Below are 18,086 nucleotides of genomic sequence, written 5' to 3'. Positions count from 1 at the left end.
ACTCCTTGGCGCTCATATGACCTTATGCGGTAAAAAACTCTACTAAAACAATAACAAAAACCAAAAAAAAACCCCGTATACATGTCACAGCAAATTTGCAAGAAGAATCTGATCCATTTTCACCCTTGCAGAAGTCAACACGACACAGATAATATGTAGTACAACGTTTTCTGTGCTCCAACTTCTACTACACTTAGTCAGTCTACATCATCATCATTATCATTGCCTTTCTCACCCTGCCCCACGGTATAGGCCACGGACAAACACAGTCAGTCTACAGATGAGAACAAAAAAGTACTCTAAAATTATACATTATATGTAATAACATGTGTTTCGAAACTGTTTAAATTAACTGAAACATGTGCTATTGAATGTAAAACGTTTTATCATATGTACTTTTTTATACTTTATACAACAAAATTATCCCCTTTTCTGTGTACTGTTGCACCTCCCTTACACTTTTTGGAAAGTGCTTCCCTGTTTTGGTTTTTTTTTCTTAACTCTTTCTGTACACATGCATGCAAGGGGTTCCACAATTTTATGCTCTCAATTTGAGGCTGCGAAAAGTGTTGCCTAAAACGGTTATAATTCAGTCAAACATTGATACTTCTGTGTGAGCACTCAAACTATTCGTAACTGGTCAGACAATCACTGAGAAAAATTAGTACACATAGTAAGTGTAGCACAGGACCAGGTGAAGATCTTGGGGTTGATGAAATCGGTACCCCCAAAACGCCACTTAATTGGCGATCTTTTGAAAACCCAGAAACAAAAACACCACTTAAGTGGAGATCAGGAATCAAAGAGTTCAGATTAGGGCAGAAATCATGACGGAAACAATAAGCCAAACCACAAAACAACATAATTTTTTACATGTCTACACCTGTAGCCTATATTGTAGATATAAAAGAGTGTAGAAAAATTAAAAATAAAAGGTTCAAGTGGTACTGATTCATCTTGGTAGCTTCTTTCCAAATACAGTTGAACCTGCTCAAATGGCCACCTCTCCAAGACAATCACCTGTAAAAACGACCACTTCCAACTTTTCCCCCTTTCGCTTTAAATAAACATAATATTATAATGAAACTGACCTAGACATCCACCTGTCTAAGATAACAACCTTGTCTCCTCAACATTGGGTGGCCACCTTGAACAATTTCAACAGTATGAACTTCCAGCTATATTTTAAGGGATTGCATGTACACTGAATTGGAAAGAGGAGAGGAGAAGCAAGACGATGAGATACAAAAGGAAGGCATCTTTTTCAATAATGCAGAAAGAAGGCCTCTGTCTAGTGGACAGAAGGATGATGTTAATTAATTCATGGTAAATCCAGGAGCAGGTTTGTGTATGGCTGACGAGATTTTAGCAGGACTGGCAGTTTCAATCTACAGCTAAAACAAAGGACACATGTGAGGATCCAAGTCTCTTTGGGGGCCCAAGCTTCGTTGTGACTTTTTTCATCAGCTTTCCACTGTCTTCAAAAGTTGGTGTCACACAATACAGCCATTTACAAAGTGCTACAGGGGCTTTAAAATATCAATGTAGAGTGCCTCTCTAAGTCTCTAAATTAAGCCAGGGCTGTTAGCTTAAGGTTAGTTTTAGTAAGAATTATACAGTATTTTCAGCAAATGAATGAAATAAAAAAGTACCAAAGATTAGAGGTGTTGCTAGAGAGTAACATACCGGAAAAGAGGGAGGGTAGATAAGGATGATTGATGTTCGATTTAAATAAAAAGAGATTGAGGGTAACATAAAAAGAATGGGAGGAGAGATAAGGATGATAGGCTGATAGGCGTTTGATACAAAAGAAGGAGCAAACACCAGAGCATCCCCCAGCCACCCACCAGGGCTATTAGTATTTCATGGAGGACCTATGAAAGTAAGAGAGAGCTTCTTATCACAAAGGCCTAGGAGTTATAATCACCCATTGAGACCTTGGTTTTCAAGCATCAACCCCAGCTAAAGAACCATCATTTTATTCTAAGAACCTATCTAATACATTCAAACACCTGCCCCACTGAAATGAATTCACAAAAATGCAGGTATGTATACAGATGTAGAATTTATTCATATACATACATGCAAGTACATGTGATGCACAGTAATCACAAAAGTAATCTGAAAATTGGAAAAACCGAGTCAGAAAGTTAATTAGATCTAGAAGGATAAAAGAAACCTCTGCACTAATATTTTCATTCACACTTGTCATACATGTTATACAAAACAGTTTATTCCTCTCAAATAAGGTGTCAAGAATATCTCAAGCTATATCCTGGCCTTCCCACCAAAATGTATCCTTTTTAAATCAAGCTAGGTACCTTGGCCTGCACAACCCTCTACAATAATAACTAGGTCTTAAAACACTTCTTTAGGTCTAACAAAAACAGTCCATCTCCCTCCTTTACATGTACATACACGCAAACATATATATATATATGTATATATATATATTCTGTTTGATGCAAAATGTATTGTGCAAGATAATGAATACCGATACTCAAACACAGGGAGTCAGTTTCCTCTCATTGAGTCTGAGGTATCGTTGAATCTGATATTGCTTATTATAGTTCATACATGTATATGTTTTGTATATAAGTATATATAACGATACCTCAGACTCAATGAGAGGAAACTGACTCCCTGTGTTTGAGTATCGGTATTCATTATCTTGCACAATACACTTTGCATCAAACAGAATATTCTTACCATCAGCTACCTCAGACCCTTAGTAAGCCAGTTTCATGCATCAGGCACTGATTGTACAGAAACAGGTTTAACAGCAAGGAAGGCAAAGGTACTAGTTGGGGGGGAGGCTATTTGACCAACATTTTGAGCCAGTTGGAGCGATGCTCCGCGCCACTTCAGGATTTTATCAAGTGCTCAATTTCCCTGCCGTTCAGTTACCACACACACAAAATTTTTTAACATTTCAACAGTTATCCATTATCAAGTTAAAAATATGATTGCACTTTCTATCCAGGCTTGATGCAGCTCATTTTGACTCATAGAATCTATCACCCACAAAAGTCTCTCTGCCTCGGCTGCACCCAAGCCTACATACTGACTGTTTTCTGGTTGCTCAGCCATGGCCTTGGTGCCTATGAAAACAAAAAACAATATATAAGTATTATTAGTCTCCAAGGTAAAGAGAATAAGGGATAAAAATTGTGTGTCATTTTGATGAAATTAGGAGTTTGTCAAAATAAATAATATGAAATTGAAGTAACCAACATTTTTCCACCTTTTTGCAATTTTTATTAAGTTTTTTTATACTGCCTCACACTAAGCCTACTGGAAATTTATAAAAATGTTTTATATAATATCATTCCTCCTGAAGGTTCTGGAAAATACTTCATTCAACAATCATAAAAGGTTCAGACTAATTGGTAAATTACACAGCTTACCCTAAAAAGCAATTTCAGTCTGAGGGATTTTGCAAGACAAAACTTTTTGACTGTGACTACACAAATAACAAAATTTTAAAAATCTAAATAAAAACAAACATAAAGAACTTCTTAAAAATAAACAAATATATATTATATTGTCTCTGTCGCAAGCAATCCACGTAATTTCAAATTTTGAGAATTCTCGATTTTTCCATCTTTCTAAAGCTTCATCAAAGAAGCATATGACAACATCATCAAAATGCAGTTTAATGCTATGATCAAGGCTTACAATTCTCTTGCTTTTCATGATTCCTGATAGGAGCAAAACAACAAAAACAATTTTTTTGTCCCAAACAGACTAAGTGAACTGCTTGCAACACCATCGATAAGCAGCCTTTCACATGTGCAGTAGATTATATTTCAGCCAGTAAGGTGTCTATGAACATGATACAGTAGAGTCCACTTATAACGAGTCCTGAAATGACGAGAAGTCTGTTATGAAGACACTATTCTAAAACCCCTTTTTTCGCTTCTTTAGCTTTGTAAATAAAGTACTGCTATAGCGCAATCAGACAAACACGCGAGTCGGTTATAGCGGAATATCGCTGCTACTGTGCACAGTGTGTAGGCCAATTATACATATATGTAAAACCCTGCCAGTTGAGAAACAAGGTGATCTAGTGAAACAAAGAATGGGAGAGCTCACTGGCGCCAACAATGAAGGTCGGAGCGAATGAGTGGGGAGGGTGTGGCATACACAGACAAGCAGTACGCATCGCGTGATAGGTCAGCCCAGTCTAAATTATTTAAGCCTACCATGCCTCTCACTTTTACGAAGTGGGGATGGAGAGGTCACAGTGCTGTGATGGATGGAGCGAATGTGTGACGTGGGAAGGGTGTGGTGAGTACCCAATGTGCGTGAGCAGACGGAACGCACCACAGGGCGTGGTGGGGTGGGGGACAACACAGCGGGCGAGTTAGCCTAGAGCCCTTTCTTTCTGATCGCCAATGTCGAGCTTTCAACATCGATAGCCCTAGAGAAAGAAACCTGATTCTATTTTTGATCAAGTACGACCTAGAGGTCATGTTGAACAAAATCATCATCAGCGAGATAACAAAAGGAAATAAATAGAACACCAAACTCTTAGGTTAGGCTACTTTAATATTTCCCTTAAATTTATTGCAGGATCCCTTATAAGGAGAATCCCGCTATAACGGATATTTTACACCAGTCCCCTCCCTCTAGTTATAACAGGATTCACTATGTATATGAACAAATGTTTGAAAAACATTTTCTTCATAACATTTTGTATTTTCATGCACGCAACACTGGAAGCAGGATATCTTCCATTCAATCTGCATTAGAGAATCCTCTCCCAGCATTGTCTTATTTCCTGTATTGAAGTTATTTTTAAAAAGTGAGAATTTTGTTTTTAAATATACAGTAAAGTACATATAAATTGAAATAGGTAGGACCAACAGATTTTTTTAAAATTTCGCCATGTTTTGAGTTTAGAGATATTGCTCAAATAATGAAGGACACAACCTCGGATTCTATTAGTGGTCTTCTGTTTACTGGTATTTTCAGATTAAATGTGTTTGGTTCAAGTGGACTCCACTGTATGTGTATATGAACAGGTAAGTGTTTACTGGAGAAATATCCTAAAATATTCCTTTGCAAGTCATGAGATAATTATATAAAGATATCTTTCAGACCCCAGATAACTAATATTTCCCAAATGTTTTAACCTCTATTACCACTAAAAATTCTCACCTAAAATATAATACTGAATAAGAGAGCTCATCACAGAAGCCTTCAAGATTGAAATGTCCACATCTGTGAGAGTGTTAGTCAGCAAGTAGCCACTGAGAGCCACCCCTCCGAGGCCAACAACATCACGGAGAAAGTGTTCTGTTCTACTCTCTTTGTCTGTTTTCATCAATTTTGTTTGTTTTGCAGATTCTCCTTTAGGAATTTTAGTCCTGGCTTCACAACTTTGTACGGAATCCTTGGTACAATTGGTGATGCTGTTTTCGGAGATAGGAATATGTTCATTTTTGGAGGGTTCCCTGACACAAACTTCCCTGTGAAGCTGTTCACTGACATCACTTTCAAAGTAAACTGGGTACTTGCAAACATCAACACCCTCCTCCTTTGGAGGCTTTGATAAAACAATAGTCATCAGGTCAACAATAAGTCGGCCAACCTCTAACACAATGAAAGAAAAGGAAACTTCCCCATAGTCTATGATGCCATAAGTTTCAAGAATTTCCTCAAAGCTAGGTCTGTTACATTTCTGTTGCAGAATGGAGGCAAAAGATGGTAGTGAGCTGGGGTTATTTTTTATACGAAGTTCTTCCTTTAATGCCTTGAATTCTTTTAAAATATTAGACTTCAAACTACAACGTCTCATCTGACTGTTAAAGGAGTGCTCAACAATTAGATTGTACCCATGGAAATCTCCGTGAAGAATGCCTGTGAAGTAAAAAAAAAAAGGGGGGGGGGGGGGGACACATGAATGATGAATAAGAAAAATATATTTAGAAACCCCATTAAATTTTAGAACCATCAACTTAGTAAAAATATACATTACAAAGGAACTGTTTTTTATATGTCACTTATTCAATCTGCATTGAATTTTGAATGTACATGTCACTTTTTACCAGTAAAAAAGTAAATATCCTAAAAATTATTGCTGTTTTTGTGCAATCAGTTGAGCTTCAAAATTTGTTACCACACACCCACAAATTGAAACAATGCATGGTTGAAAACAACACTCAACCAAACTATCCACAAACCAATTAATTGACACCCTCCCAACCCCATTTTAGAAAATTTAACATCTATTTACAGAATACTGTTTGCAATTTGAGTGTAGTGAGTCCTTTTCAGTGTTTATTGGGAAGTAAATGATTGCATTTTCATCAGAAGGTGCACTCTGCAAAATAGGATTGGCTCACTAGCCACTTAGAGGAAAAGGGGTGGGTTTTTTGGGCAAGTGTTTTACGCAACTGCATAAGGTCATATGAGCGCATGGGACACATTAAACTTTTTCAGTTGGTAGAAAATTTTGAATTTTGCGCGGGTGGCGGCCGAAGCTTACTCTTATTGATTTTAGACCACCAAAGGATCTTTAACGTGCACAACTTGCACACGGGCTCTCAGAGATTTTTCGCCCTTGTCCGAGAAGGCTAAGTGTAGATCTTTCCTACCAGAAGATCAGGGGTTTGGAGGAAAGACAGCAGTAAGAAGGAGCCAAGGAGTTGCAGTAGAAAGGCTGCAGAAAGAGTCAGGAACCCAGAGGAGGGGGCAAAGGAGGTGAGGGGGATGGGGGCAGAAAGAGGAGACGAAAACAGACGACAGAACATTGCTAGAGAGCAGGAAAGGAGGTGAAAGGAGACAATTTTAGCGAAGAAAATTTTTCAGTCGCTACCCGGATTCGAACCCGGGACCTTTGAATGAGAGGCCAACACCTTAACCTCTAAGCTACGAAAGCCCATAGGAAAAGGGTTAAACAAAAACATAACAAATACAGAGTCTTTGTGGGATTTTCAGGGGGAAATTAAGCTCAACATACTATTCTGTCCCCGGAGAGAGTTGCATTTGAAGATAGCAAAAGTTGAAAAAAATTGAAAGAAAAATTAGCAAAAGTTGCAAGAACAGATGCAAGACGCGAATAGCTAATAAAAGGTCATGGAATACATTGTTGGAAAGCTCATTGCAATCAAAGTAACCAATATATGAGTTTTGTTGAATCAAAACCAAAAGTTAAAGTGAATGTCTGTAAAAAAACTTGATGGTGCATGAGCAAATGTCATATGTATGAAATATAGAAATCTATTGACATAGATTTTCATAAAAATGTTCTTTGGAAAAGTCTTTACGCAGGATACAAAGTAGACTAGATCTAGAAACAAAATGAAAAATTCAATTGAAAAAAATCAATATCCGCAAATGGTTGTACCACAGGAATAAAAGGGACATGCTTGTTTCTTCGGACTGAGATCTACGCCCACAGTAAACGAGCGATGTGTAAAGAGAGAAGCTTCTCTCCACTTCTCCTGATGTGCATGTGGAAAAAAAGTAGCGCAAAGCCACACCAGAAAGAGATGGCACAACATCGTGTTTACGATTGATTTACTGTAGATAGATATCAAGCTAGAAGACGATTCAGTCCAGGTGAATGCCTCTCTCTCTCAACAATCCGCTTCTTGTATAAACAGGACTAAGAAGACAAAGGAAGTGGTATTTCTGGTACGAACTGTCCCCCATGGCGTCGTTATTTTTAGTCGTCGAAGAAAGTTTCACCCGCTCATTAACGAAATTTTATTATTATTTTCCCAAATTTTGCAGAAAATTGGCTAAAATTCACAAACTCACCAAAACGGCAAAAGTTGCGCAAAAGGGCAAAAGTTGCGAGCCCGCAAGTTGCGGGTTGCGGGCGTGAAATCCTCTGAGGACAGACTATAACACACGTATAGATCATAATCTCATTTTGGGGGCTCTAGTGAGTTTTGCAATAAATTCTTTTTAAAAATAATAAGGAATACCAACTAAAACTGATAAGAATTAAGAAAGATAAAAAAAATTTTCACCTTTACTCAACCTGTCTTGAACAGCTGAAAAAGTCGAGTCAATTTCTTCTATCATAGCTTTGAGCCTTATACGCTGTGGGCCATCCTGAAACACACCACAATTTAGTTAACAAAAATCAAAGGTCTTTTACACAATAAAATATAGCCTTTTAAGGCAAATAAATAAGGGCTTAAATATATATTCCCTGATTAAAATCCCGCCTTGACTGAACATATAATACAGGTATGCATTATGAAACTGCAGACATCTCTGCTTTGGATATCAACCATAATTCTGAACATCACACAAGTAAAATTATGACAATGCTTTAAGATTTGGTGATATATATATATATAAGCTTATGAAGAATGTACCAAGAACTTCAAAAACACAAACTAGAGAAATATGAGCTCAGTAAAATATGCAATAACTAGCAAACAAAGGTGGATTCACTTACACTTTAGCTCCTGATTAGAAAAAGATAAAAAGCAAAAGACAATACATATTAAGGGTAGAACAGATCTAGGGATGTTCTGGAAAAGTTAATTCAAAGTTTATGATTGAAAGAATATTAAATGCGTATGAGTCAATAGTCATGAGTGTACAGTGATTTCATGTGCATAGTTCTTCAGATTAGTGGGACAAACATAGTTTCTCTCTAATAATTCACAAGAGGTATAATCAGCAAACCCACAGCATGTGTATAGGAAAGGGGGGGGGGAGGTGTTGAGAAACATTGGTGTAAAATGTACTTTCAAAATTTAAAAAATACTGTGCCCCTACTCTTACTAATCACATACAGACATTTTAATGTCAGAGTTTATTTTTAAAATTGCTTTACTGACAAGAAAATGTGTGTAATATATTCTCATAACTTTTAGTAACAGTACCTCGATAACCTGCAAATACTCCATATCGGAAAGGAGGCCTATATTTGACATGTACCATGGTTCCTCCAGGTCCGGCAGTAAGTTATCATGAGGCAAGTCCTATAAAAGTAAAAAATCAGATCGCATGAGTTTATATGGAAAACACAATTCTTCTAAAGATGGTTACTGCTCATAAAAATACAAAAAAAACCAATTGAACAGAATTAGCATCTATTTATCAGTGATGTATTATTCGTTATAAGATAAGATACATCTTTATTGTCCAGATCCTGGCACATTGGTTTGGTGTTCCACCACGAGTACACACACACACACACATCTGACTGATGTTTTTATTTGAGGGAACAAGGGATGTTTGTTGTCTAAAAAGATGGAATTAATTTTCTTAGTGCAAGCTGTTATGTACAATCAATGATAGTACATAACAAGATGGGCCACTTCTCTCTTTGAGCCAATTAAAAAAGTGTCCTCAAAATTTGGTGGCGCCCTCTTCACAAAAGCGCACTCTTTGCGAACAGAGTTACCCTACTTGAGTTTTTAAAAATCAAAGTGAAACTAGCATGTTTTGGGATAAATTTCGGAAGAACGCTTTTTTTTAATGGTTACGCTGACAAAAAACCTCTTCGGGAGGAAAGGGTGATGGTTTTCTTCGTTTAATTTGACTTTAGAATGAAAGGCGAGAGGTCATTAAAATAAAAAAAACCCCTAAAACTACGCACTGAACGTACCCAAACTGCTGATGAACAGCAGTCGATCTGCGCACGCAAGGAGGTGCTATTCCTAATCTTCTTCTGGAAAAACGAAAGAGAGCTTCAAAACAGACTGCAGCGCCATCTGAAGCAAAGGGCATACTTCCTGCGGACACTTTTTTGGCTGAGTGGCTCACCTTGTTATTTACTATCTTTGGTACAATTCATCCAAGTAGGGTGATTATTGATAATAGCTTCACTTTCCATGAAGTTACAGTGGAAACCTGATATAACAGGGATGGTGGGACCAGAGAAAAAGTCCTGTTATATCAGATCCCTGTAAAATCAGAAATGTAAGGGAAAGAAGCATATGTGGACTAATCCAGCCCTCTCTCATAGCCATGTGGCAGGCCTGCTCATGACACATTATGTGTGCGTGTAGCTAGGCTTAGGGCTAGATCGAAGTCTGCAGCACACCGCAGCCCTCTCTCGCTTCACCCACTGCGTGTGCTTGCAGTGGCGTGGCTTGCATGTTCTTGCTCCATCACGGCATTACTTTCTCTCTCTCTCTCTCTCTCTTTCTCTCTCTCTCTCTCTTCCTCTCTCCCTTACTTTTTACATATAGAGTTAACAAGCCTCTGTCCCTGCTAAAACTGATTGGGCTCCGATGAGGCCCTGTTATTGCCGATAACTTTTAATAGAGACAAAGAGTAGGAAAAAACGGGGATTTTAAAAATGTTATTACCGGATCTCTGCTATAACCGGGCCTGTTATATGGTTTCCACTGTATTGAGAATCAGCTTTCAACCAATTCCTTATTATGTGACTTAAATAGACAAAGACAAAGAAAATTATACCTTTCTAAAAACACACATACCCAGCTTTATAAATGTTCAATACATAATGACCTTTTGTTTGCGTCCTCTATTTGTTTTTAACATATTCACCAACGTGTAAGGTACGAGGAAGTACAGTATAACACGGATAGCTCGAATTCGTCGGGATCGTCCTCGGTAGTTCGAGGGATCCATAGTTTAAGGGATCTTACAAAGATAAAGAAGAAAAAAATGGGACCGCAGGCACAGTTCGACGGATGCGAGATTTGGAGTCTTCAGTGTTCAACCTCCGTGTTATACTGTTTCTCCACCAGCATCTATGGAATAGAGCTTAAGTGCTTTGCAGTCCAACGCAGGGGATCTGAGTTTGATTTCCAAGTGGGGAGTGATTTTCATCGAGCATCTCAATGTTTCTGCTGGGATGTTGTATTCCTCTCAACCAGGATTGACCGTGATACAGTGGGTCAGACACCCGCCTCCTAAATGATTTAAACTGTGTTGATGGAGGCATAAAAACATTTCTACATTTTAAAACAAAAGTTATTTTAAAGTATATTCTTCATGGAGCATACAGCACTAACACATCTTTGCTAGGGTATTGGCCAAAAAAATACTGATGGTATATTTAATAAAGAGATTTCAATCTATAAGTCTTTATAATAGATCTGACAATTTCAGATTTTCCTGTCCACATTTAAACTTTCAATTTGTACAATGTGTGACTAAATTTGTGAGCAAATCATTTCACTAAAATGAAAACGCCATATTTATGTAGGTGTTATTCTGGGGCCCTTGTTCAAATCAACTGTAGTGACTGTCATTTCAAAACAAGATGTAACATATGAACCCTATCCGTACACCCTGGGGTCTCTTTGTACCTCCGGGGTTGTATTCTTCACATTTTAAAATACTTCTAGTACGAAGATCTCTTTGAAACTTTCAATATTTCTCCAAAAATCGTTTTGACAGACTGCTAGGCAAAGCGTACGGATTGGATTAACGAGCACAGCCCTACGTTGTATGGATACGATAGTAAAAACAATGTACGGACAGGGTTAAGAGACTTCTAATTTAATTTCACAGCTTCAACACAACAATGTTGTACTTACTTTTAACGTGTGATGAAAATGTCCTAACAGCATTCCCAGCTCAAATATTACCGCACATTCATTCACACAACCAGTACTTTCAAGTTCAGTCCCAGGGATGAAAGAATACAGAAAGCCCAAAAGACTGAAACTTTGTCCATCAAGTCCTCGGAAAAGAAAAAATCAAACCAAGTGACCATCAATAGCAACTCTCATAAAAAAAAATCATACATCAATTTATAGATCAGATAACAAATATAAACTTATCAATGATATCTAACTGCCAATAATTAGTGTCTCATGGTTAAAAATAGGCAAACATTATATTTGATTAGTGAACCCCCCCCTCCCCCTCCCCCCCCCCCCCCCCCAAAAACGCAACAAAAACAACCCTAGTTTTTTTCAGGTCAGTGAAACCCAGCTTCAGTTCATTAAAAACACATGAAATATTACTACATAATTGGGCTTGTTGTAATATGGTTTGTATAAAGGCATAAAACATTTAACATTTGATATTTTTTTAACTATAAATTTTGCGCATGAATATAAAGTTGAATGCAGTACAATATGGATAGGTCGAACACAGCAGATTTGAAATCATGCAACCGTCGAAATGTCCCGTTTTTTAATTTCTTCTCTATCTTTGTAAAATATCCCTTGAACTACAGATCCCTTGAACTACAAAGGTCTGTCCCGACGAATTCGAGCTATCAGTGTTATACTTTATATTGTACATATTCGTGTCTGTAAAAAGGATGAAAAGGAACAAGAAAAGTGCTTCTATTGAATTCTGAATATATATGAAAAGGCTGCAAAAGTAAAATAATACCCCAAAACTGTAGCCTATATCTAAAGCAGACAACAATAGGCCTATACAACAGACCTCACCTGTGTACTTATACGTTTGTAGAAATGATCCATCTTTCCCTGCTACAAATTCTGAACACTTGAATCCGTGCTTCTTGAGATGCAGAACGCAGTCTATTTGCTGCTTAATCTTACTGTTCTTTTCTTCTAACGCTCTATTTTTCAAAATTTTGCACACATAATTGAATCCTGTTTCACTTTCTTCAACAAGCCAGTTTATGTCCACGTATGATAACAGTCTCTTGACAATTTGGACCCTCTTGCAAAAAACATTACCTACAAAGCCAACTACGTCTTCCTGACTGATTTCCATACTTAAATAGAATAAATTTGCTTTTTCAGCTTGAGATCGTAGTCACTCTTGGTTGGTATACTTGATATGGATCTAGAGAAGAAATTTGCACAGTGGGTATCGCACCGAGGTTGCCGGGACCGGCTTGTTGTCCTCGTTGGATCCGACCTCTCGTTAAACGTGACTAAGGCTTAAGAAAAGAAAGAAGACAAGTTGTTATATTACACAATGTACCAATACCAGTAATTAAAACAGTTGTTCCCCCTGATGACGAAAGTCTCAAACAGCATCAGTGTGTGCGTGTTCGAGCAGTGTTGTGACCGTCATTTCTGCATTAAAAATTTTTTTTTTTTTCTGAACACTTCTTGTGGGGACACATACCCTCTCACATTTAGGCCTAGATCTACATAAAGTAAAGGCAGGAGCTTGTATTATCTGATCAGGGGAAGAAAAGAAAATTGAAAAAAAAATGGTCTCGATCTAGACCTACCCATAGGTGCTCATATGACCTTATGCAGTTGCGAGCGCCGTAAAACCCTTTACTATAAAAAAAAAAAGACCTACCCATCCAGAGTTCATCCAGTTTGACACAGCCCGCATCGCGTTCCCAACCACCCCCTTCCATCCCTACTGTAGGCCAACCCTCACCCATCCTCTTGGCTTTGGGGCACATTATGAGTCACACTAGATCTAGCAATACAATGTGTTAGGAATCGAGGATGGGCCTTGAGCTTGCATGAGATGGAGAGAAAGGAGAAAAATTCTTCGTTTTTAGGGCCGCTGATTGCTTTTATATCGCGACCTCGTTGAAAGCGACTTCGGTCGGTTTGCAACCTCATTGGAGCTGACGTACATTTACAAAGAGATATATAGAGGAAAAAAAACGGGGATTAAGGATTGCCTTGTTGGAGCCGACTTCTCGTTGATGAATGTAATCTCGTCGAACGCGACACCCACAGTAATTTAATAAAGGCTGGCTCTATTTCTCCGAACGTTCAGGAAAATAAACTTGAACTCTATTTCTCTGAACGGTTTCCATTCTCGAGATTTGTAGATAATAATTGCGAATGGAGTGGCCCGTATGAGTGTGTATGTGTGTGTGTGTGTGTGTGTGTGTGTGTGACGTGTGTGCATGTGGTGTGTCTATAAGGTGTGAACGAGACATGGGGGTGGGAGGGGGAGGGGCGGGATTTTTTTTTTACATGAAGGATTTTAGTTTTTGCTGAGTGACTAAATGCAAAATAAGTTACTCAAGGTCGATAATTAGTCTTGTTTTCTCGCAGTACATTTTGAAGGTATTTTCAAATGAAGTATAGTCCGGGAGCGTTGCCCTAACCACAACTGAAGTATCTGAATATTTAGACATTTAAAAATCTCTAGCTCTAGAAATTGAATTTGATACAAAAAATAAGCTTCTTCCCAGTCCACGCAGAATGGCACAATGAAAGGAGATGCCTAAATCTCGCAAATAACCAAAAAATATCGAGAACGGAAACAGTTAGGAGAAATAGAGTTCAAGTTTATTTTTCCCGAACATTCTGAGAAATAGTCACTTCGTTTAAAGTAAGCAGATTTATTCTGACTCAGTGTCTGCATACCCTCGATAACCTGTTGTATGGCATGTTCTGCTAGCCGATGTTTTATCAATGATGATACATATAATGTTATGTATCATCATTGGTTCTATCAAGTTTGGTTTGAGTTTAGAAAAATCCTTCGACAACAGACACACTACTCTCAATGATGATAACATATAAACACCATTGTCATTGCTACACACACAGTACACGACTGGCCCACAGGCACAGGTTTGGGGACGGAATGAAAATCCAATAATCTAGATCTAGATCTAGAATCTAGAGTTTAGAAAGGAGCAGGCCAGGTCAGCTTCTCATCCCTGGTGCAAACATGAGCTTGAAGTGTATTAATGCGTGTGGGTGCCAATTTTTCAAAATAGTAAAAAATTAAAGACTCAGGATTGAGAAGAGCCAGCATTGTCGAAGCTCTTTACACGGCATCAGCACTCAGGACCATAACAAAAGAGGTGAAAGCCACAGTTCAGAGGTCATAGTTCACTGTCCGGACTGCACTTAAAATTCAACCCCGTTTTTAAAAAATCTCAATCTCAATTATTATTTATTTTTAATTTTTTTTGGTAAGTGTTTTACGGCGCTCGCAACTGCAAAAGGTCATATGAGCGCGAGGTACACATTAAACATTTTCATTTGGTAGGAAATGTTGATTTTTGCCCGAGTGGCCGCCGAAGCCTACTCTTATTATCGAATTTGGACCACCAAAGGATCTTTAACATGCACAACTTGCACATGGGACCTCCGAGATTTTACGCCCTTATCCGAGAAAGCTAGTTGTATATCTTTGAAGATCAGGGGTGCGGCTGAAAGACAGCAGTAAGAAGGGGCCAAGGAGTACATTGTAGCAGTAGAAAGGCTGCAGAGAGAGTCAGGAGCCCTGAGGAGGGGGCAAAGTAGGTGTGGCAGAAGTGGAGACGAAAGCAGACGACAGAACATTGTTAAAGTACGTACTTAGAGAACAGTAAAGGAGAAAATTTTAGAGAAGAACATTTTCTATCGCTATCCGGATTCGAACCCACGACCTATTGAATGAGAGGCGAACACCCCCCACCCCTTATCCGAGAAAGCTAGTTGTATATCTTTGAAGATCAGGGGTGTGGCTGAAAGACAGCAGTAAGAAGGGGCCAAGGAGTACATGTCATGTAGCAGTAGAAAGGCTGCAGAGAGAGTCAGGAGCCCAGAGGAGGGGGCAAAGTAGGTGTGGCAGAAGTGGAGACGAAAGCAGACGGCAGAACATTGTTAAAGTGTTAAAGTACGTACTTAGAGTCTAAGTACTTAGAGAACAGGAAAGGAGAAAATTTTAGAAAAGAACATTTTCCATCGCTATCCGGATTCGAACCCACGACCTATTGAATAAGAGACGAACACCCCCCCCCCCCCCCCCCCCACTCCAGGGCAGTGCTACTGACTGAAGTACCGGTACCGTTGTCTTTCGGCCATTCCCAAAGGGATGATATTAGCATACGTGTTTATGCATAGAGAATTGTAAATGGGCTGATTTATCATCATCAATTTCATGCTCATACTGTGCCGGAACAACATACGGGGCTGCTGCTTTTTCTTTCCTCATCACTACTATTACTTACTATCGTCATTTTCCTCTACGATATTTCTTTTGTATCATGTTTGTCACTCTCTGGTGAACTGTTGTTTCTGGGGTGCCTTGGTAGTCGAAACAGACTTTGTGACTTGTCACACTTGTGCTGTTGAGGCTAGAGAGGTGAGCAGAGTAAGCCTGATTCCCCGTTTGGACTTCTCTGTTGACATCTACCCCTTAGCGCTCATAATACATGTACTCATATAATAACCATTATGTAGTTGCGAGCGCCGTAAAACCGTATTAAAACAAAAGACCACGAGAGCCCTCTCTCAATGAAAGGGTCATTCAATTAACTAAATTTATTATTATTATTATGCCCAGATGCAGAGCAGGTATGTCTTTTTGTGAATCCTTATTTTTGCTTTAGTGTTGTGCTACTGCTCTATCAGTCACATACGTAAGAATGCCCGACATTATTTTTGCTCGTGACGAATAAGAAGTAAGGTTCCATTTCCATACCCGTTCTCCCTTGCCGTTTCAGACAAGTCAGCAAATCTCGGAAGAGATTCATTGGTATCGCGTCCCTCCCCCCTCCCTTTCTCTCGCTATATTAGGCCTCCTCTAACTGTAAGGTTCCGTTTGTATTGAAATTGACCCCCCCCCCCCTCTCTTCTCGATGATTGGGAACAAAAAAACTGTTCAGAATTCGAATCCTGTTCTGTGTAAAGAAAAAATAAAATAAATGTACAAGTAAATATTTCCTCTTTACTTGCTCCTGTTTTACCGCGATTCTCAGCATTGCGTGTAGCCCAATGGAATCGCTGACCCAGATACTTATGGTAGCCTACATCATACATTTGGCGTCTGGAGTTCCATTTTGGTAAACAGAAGGTCCCATCTTGTCGCTTTTCCTCATTTCAAACACGAACACACTGGAAAGCTAGCACTTGAACACATGTATAAATAGTAGCCAGAAGGGGCGGGGGGATAACTTTTGACACACTGACATGTCTGGTCAGCAGACCGAAGGCAGATTTCAGGCTCATTTCGAACCATCACTAAAATTACAAAAAACAACAACAACAGAAACAATATATATATATATTTCGATTTGTCAGTAAACCTGGAAGGTCCTGGTAGCCTACTATCCTACTCTGCCCCCCCCCCTCCCCCACTAGAGGAACTCATACAAAACTAGTTTCCGCCTATGTATGTAGGTACTGCAAGGTAGACCAGCTACCCTGGTCTGCTTCATATCCACGTGTATAAATTACTAAATTTTACAATTAAAATTAAAGGGTTTTCTGTGTTTCAGTTTTATGTCAAGTTTGAAAAGTAAGGAACAAAATAAGCACTTTAAATAAATGAACTAACTGGCTGCTTCATTGTACAACAAAAAGAGACCACTATGGGCCTTTGTGTTACATAAGTGTACATGCATGTATTTTTATGAAATCATTAACTGAACTGGAAGATGTATATTTTCAATTTTATCTCGTAAAAGTAATACTAGTACAGTAAAAGTGGTATACACATTTTAAGGGGGTTCATCTCAATCTCAATACCCTCTCCACATTAGAAAGTAGATCATAGAGTTATCATATAGGCCTTTGTCCAATGTAACCACGGCACATCCACCATCACCACGCAGTGGAATGAGGCGCTCGTCAACTTTGGGCGTTTGGCTTGGAGTTTTTTGGTGTCAGTGTCTTAAAGCTGTACATTTAGCTTTTGCTGAATAAAGTATCCACTAATCTTTAATGGAAGTCGAGATATTGGCAATTGAAGTTGAAGGAGGTGAGGGTTGCCTAGTGTCAGAGGTAAAATTAGCAAGAAAGAATGGCCACCAAAGTATTGTGACTTCCAAAACTTGAGTGTCCTTGGAAACTAAATTTAAATATTTTGTGCCATTGATCAATGCTTTTCAGTAAAATTCACAAAGAAATGTGTTTTAAAATGGACATAAAAAGTGTTGTGCCAAAAAAGAAAAAAAAAGAAGAAAAATTGCCCAACAGCCAGAAAAATGATGGTTTCATGGATTTCATTTTGATGAGCACCTGATTTCACCATGATGTCTCACTAATGTACTTCAATAGTTGCCTAGCTGTGTCCGATCCTGAGTATATCACATGTTTCTGAGGTTTCAGAGGGCATATCATTAGCTCAGTTGGTTTTATGTTGGATTGCGGTGTGGCGAAGTTGGGTTCAAAACAACAGGCATATAAATCTAGGTTGTCTGGGGTGTTTTCAAGTTTCTCCCACCATGACTTGATCCTACTGGAGATGGGTTTTAATCCCCATGACTTCTTCTCTTAACTCTTTAATAT

At 38.6% G+C, this 18,086-nt stretch overlaps 1 protein-coding gene across 5 annotated transcripts; it reads right to left on the bottom strand.

The window, feature by feature from the left end:
- Window positions 1-2,048: 2,048 nt before the first annotated feature.
- LOC101851560 lies at window positions 2,049-15,825 on the bottom strand. 5 transcript variants are annotated; one of them, XM_005091748.2, is made up of 7 exons: window positions 15,806-15,825; window positions 12,357-12,817; window positions 11,490-11,635; window positions 8,856-8,954; window positions 7,986-8,070; window positions 5,164-5,865; window positions 2,049-3,101 (listed from the first exon to the last, which is right to left on the bottom strand). In XM_005091748.2, the coding sequence occupies exons 2-7, from the start codon at window positions 12,646-12,648 to the stop codon at window positions 2,950-2,952; spliced, it is 1,476 nt and encodes a 491-aa protein (XP_005091805.1). In that variant the 5' UTR covers window positions 12,649-12,817; window positions 15,806-15,825; the 3' UTR covers window positions 2,049-2,949. The 5 variants fall into 5 exon arrangements, with proteins under 5 accessions (XP_005091805.1, XP_035829766.1, XP_005091807.1 ...); XM_035973873.1 differs by lacking the exon at window positions 15,806-15,825 and adding an exon at window positions 14,600-14,747; XM_005091750.2 differs by lacking the exon at window positions 11,490-11,635.
- Between the last annotated feature and the right edge of the window lie 2,261 nt (window positions 15,826-18,086).

This window comes from Aplysia californica, unplaced genomic scaffold (genome assembly GCF_000002075.1).
Source record: "Aplysia californica isolate F4 #8 unplaced genomic scaffold, AplCal3.0 scaffold00035, whole genome shotgun sequence".
NCBI lineage: Eukaryota > Metazoa > Mollusca > Gastropoda > Aplysiida > Aplysiidae > Aplysia > Aplysia californica.
This window is presented reverse-complemented; position numbering and strand designations above follow the sequence as displayed.

Bases quoted from the DNA above. Each gene is read 5' to 3' on its own strand.
- LOC101851560 (XM_005091748.2), bottom strand. From the start codon at position 12,648: ATGGAAATCAGTCAGGAAGACGTAGTTGGCTTTGTAGGTAATGTTTTT. The intron at 8,955-11,489 runs GTAAGTACAACA...TTACTTTTATAG, and splicing joins ATTTTCATCACACGTTAAAA to GACTTGCCTCATGATAACTT. The intron at 8,071-8,855 runs GTACTGTTACTA...GGTGTGTTTCAG, and splicing joins AGTATTTGCAGGTTATCGAG to GATGGCCCACAGCGTATAAG.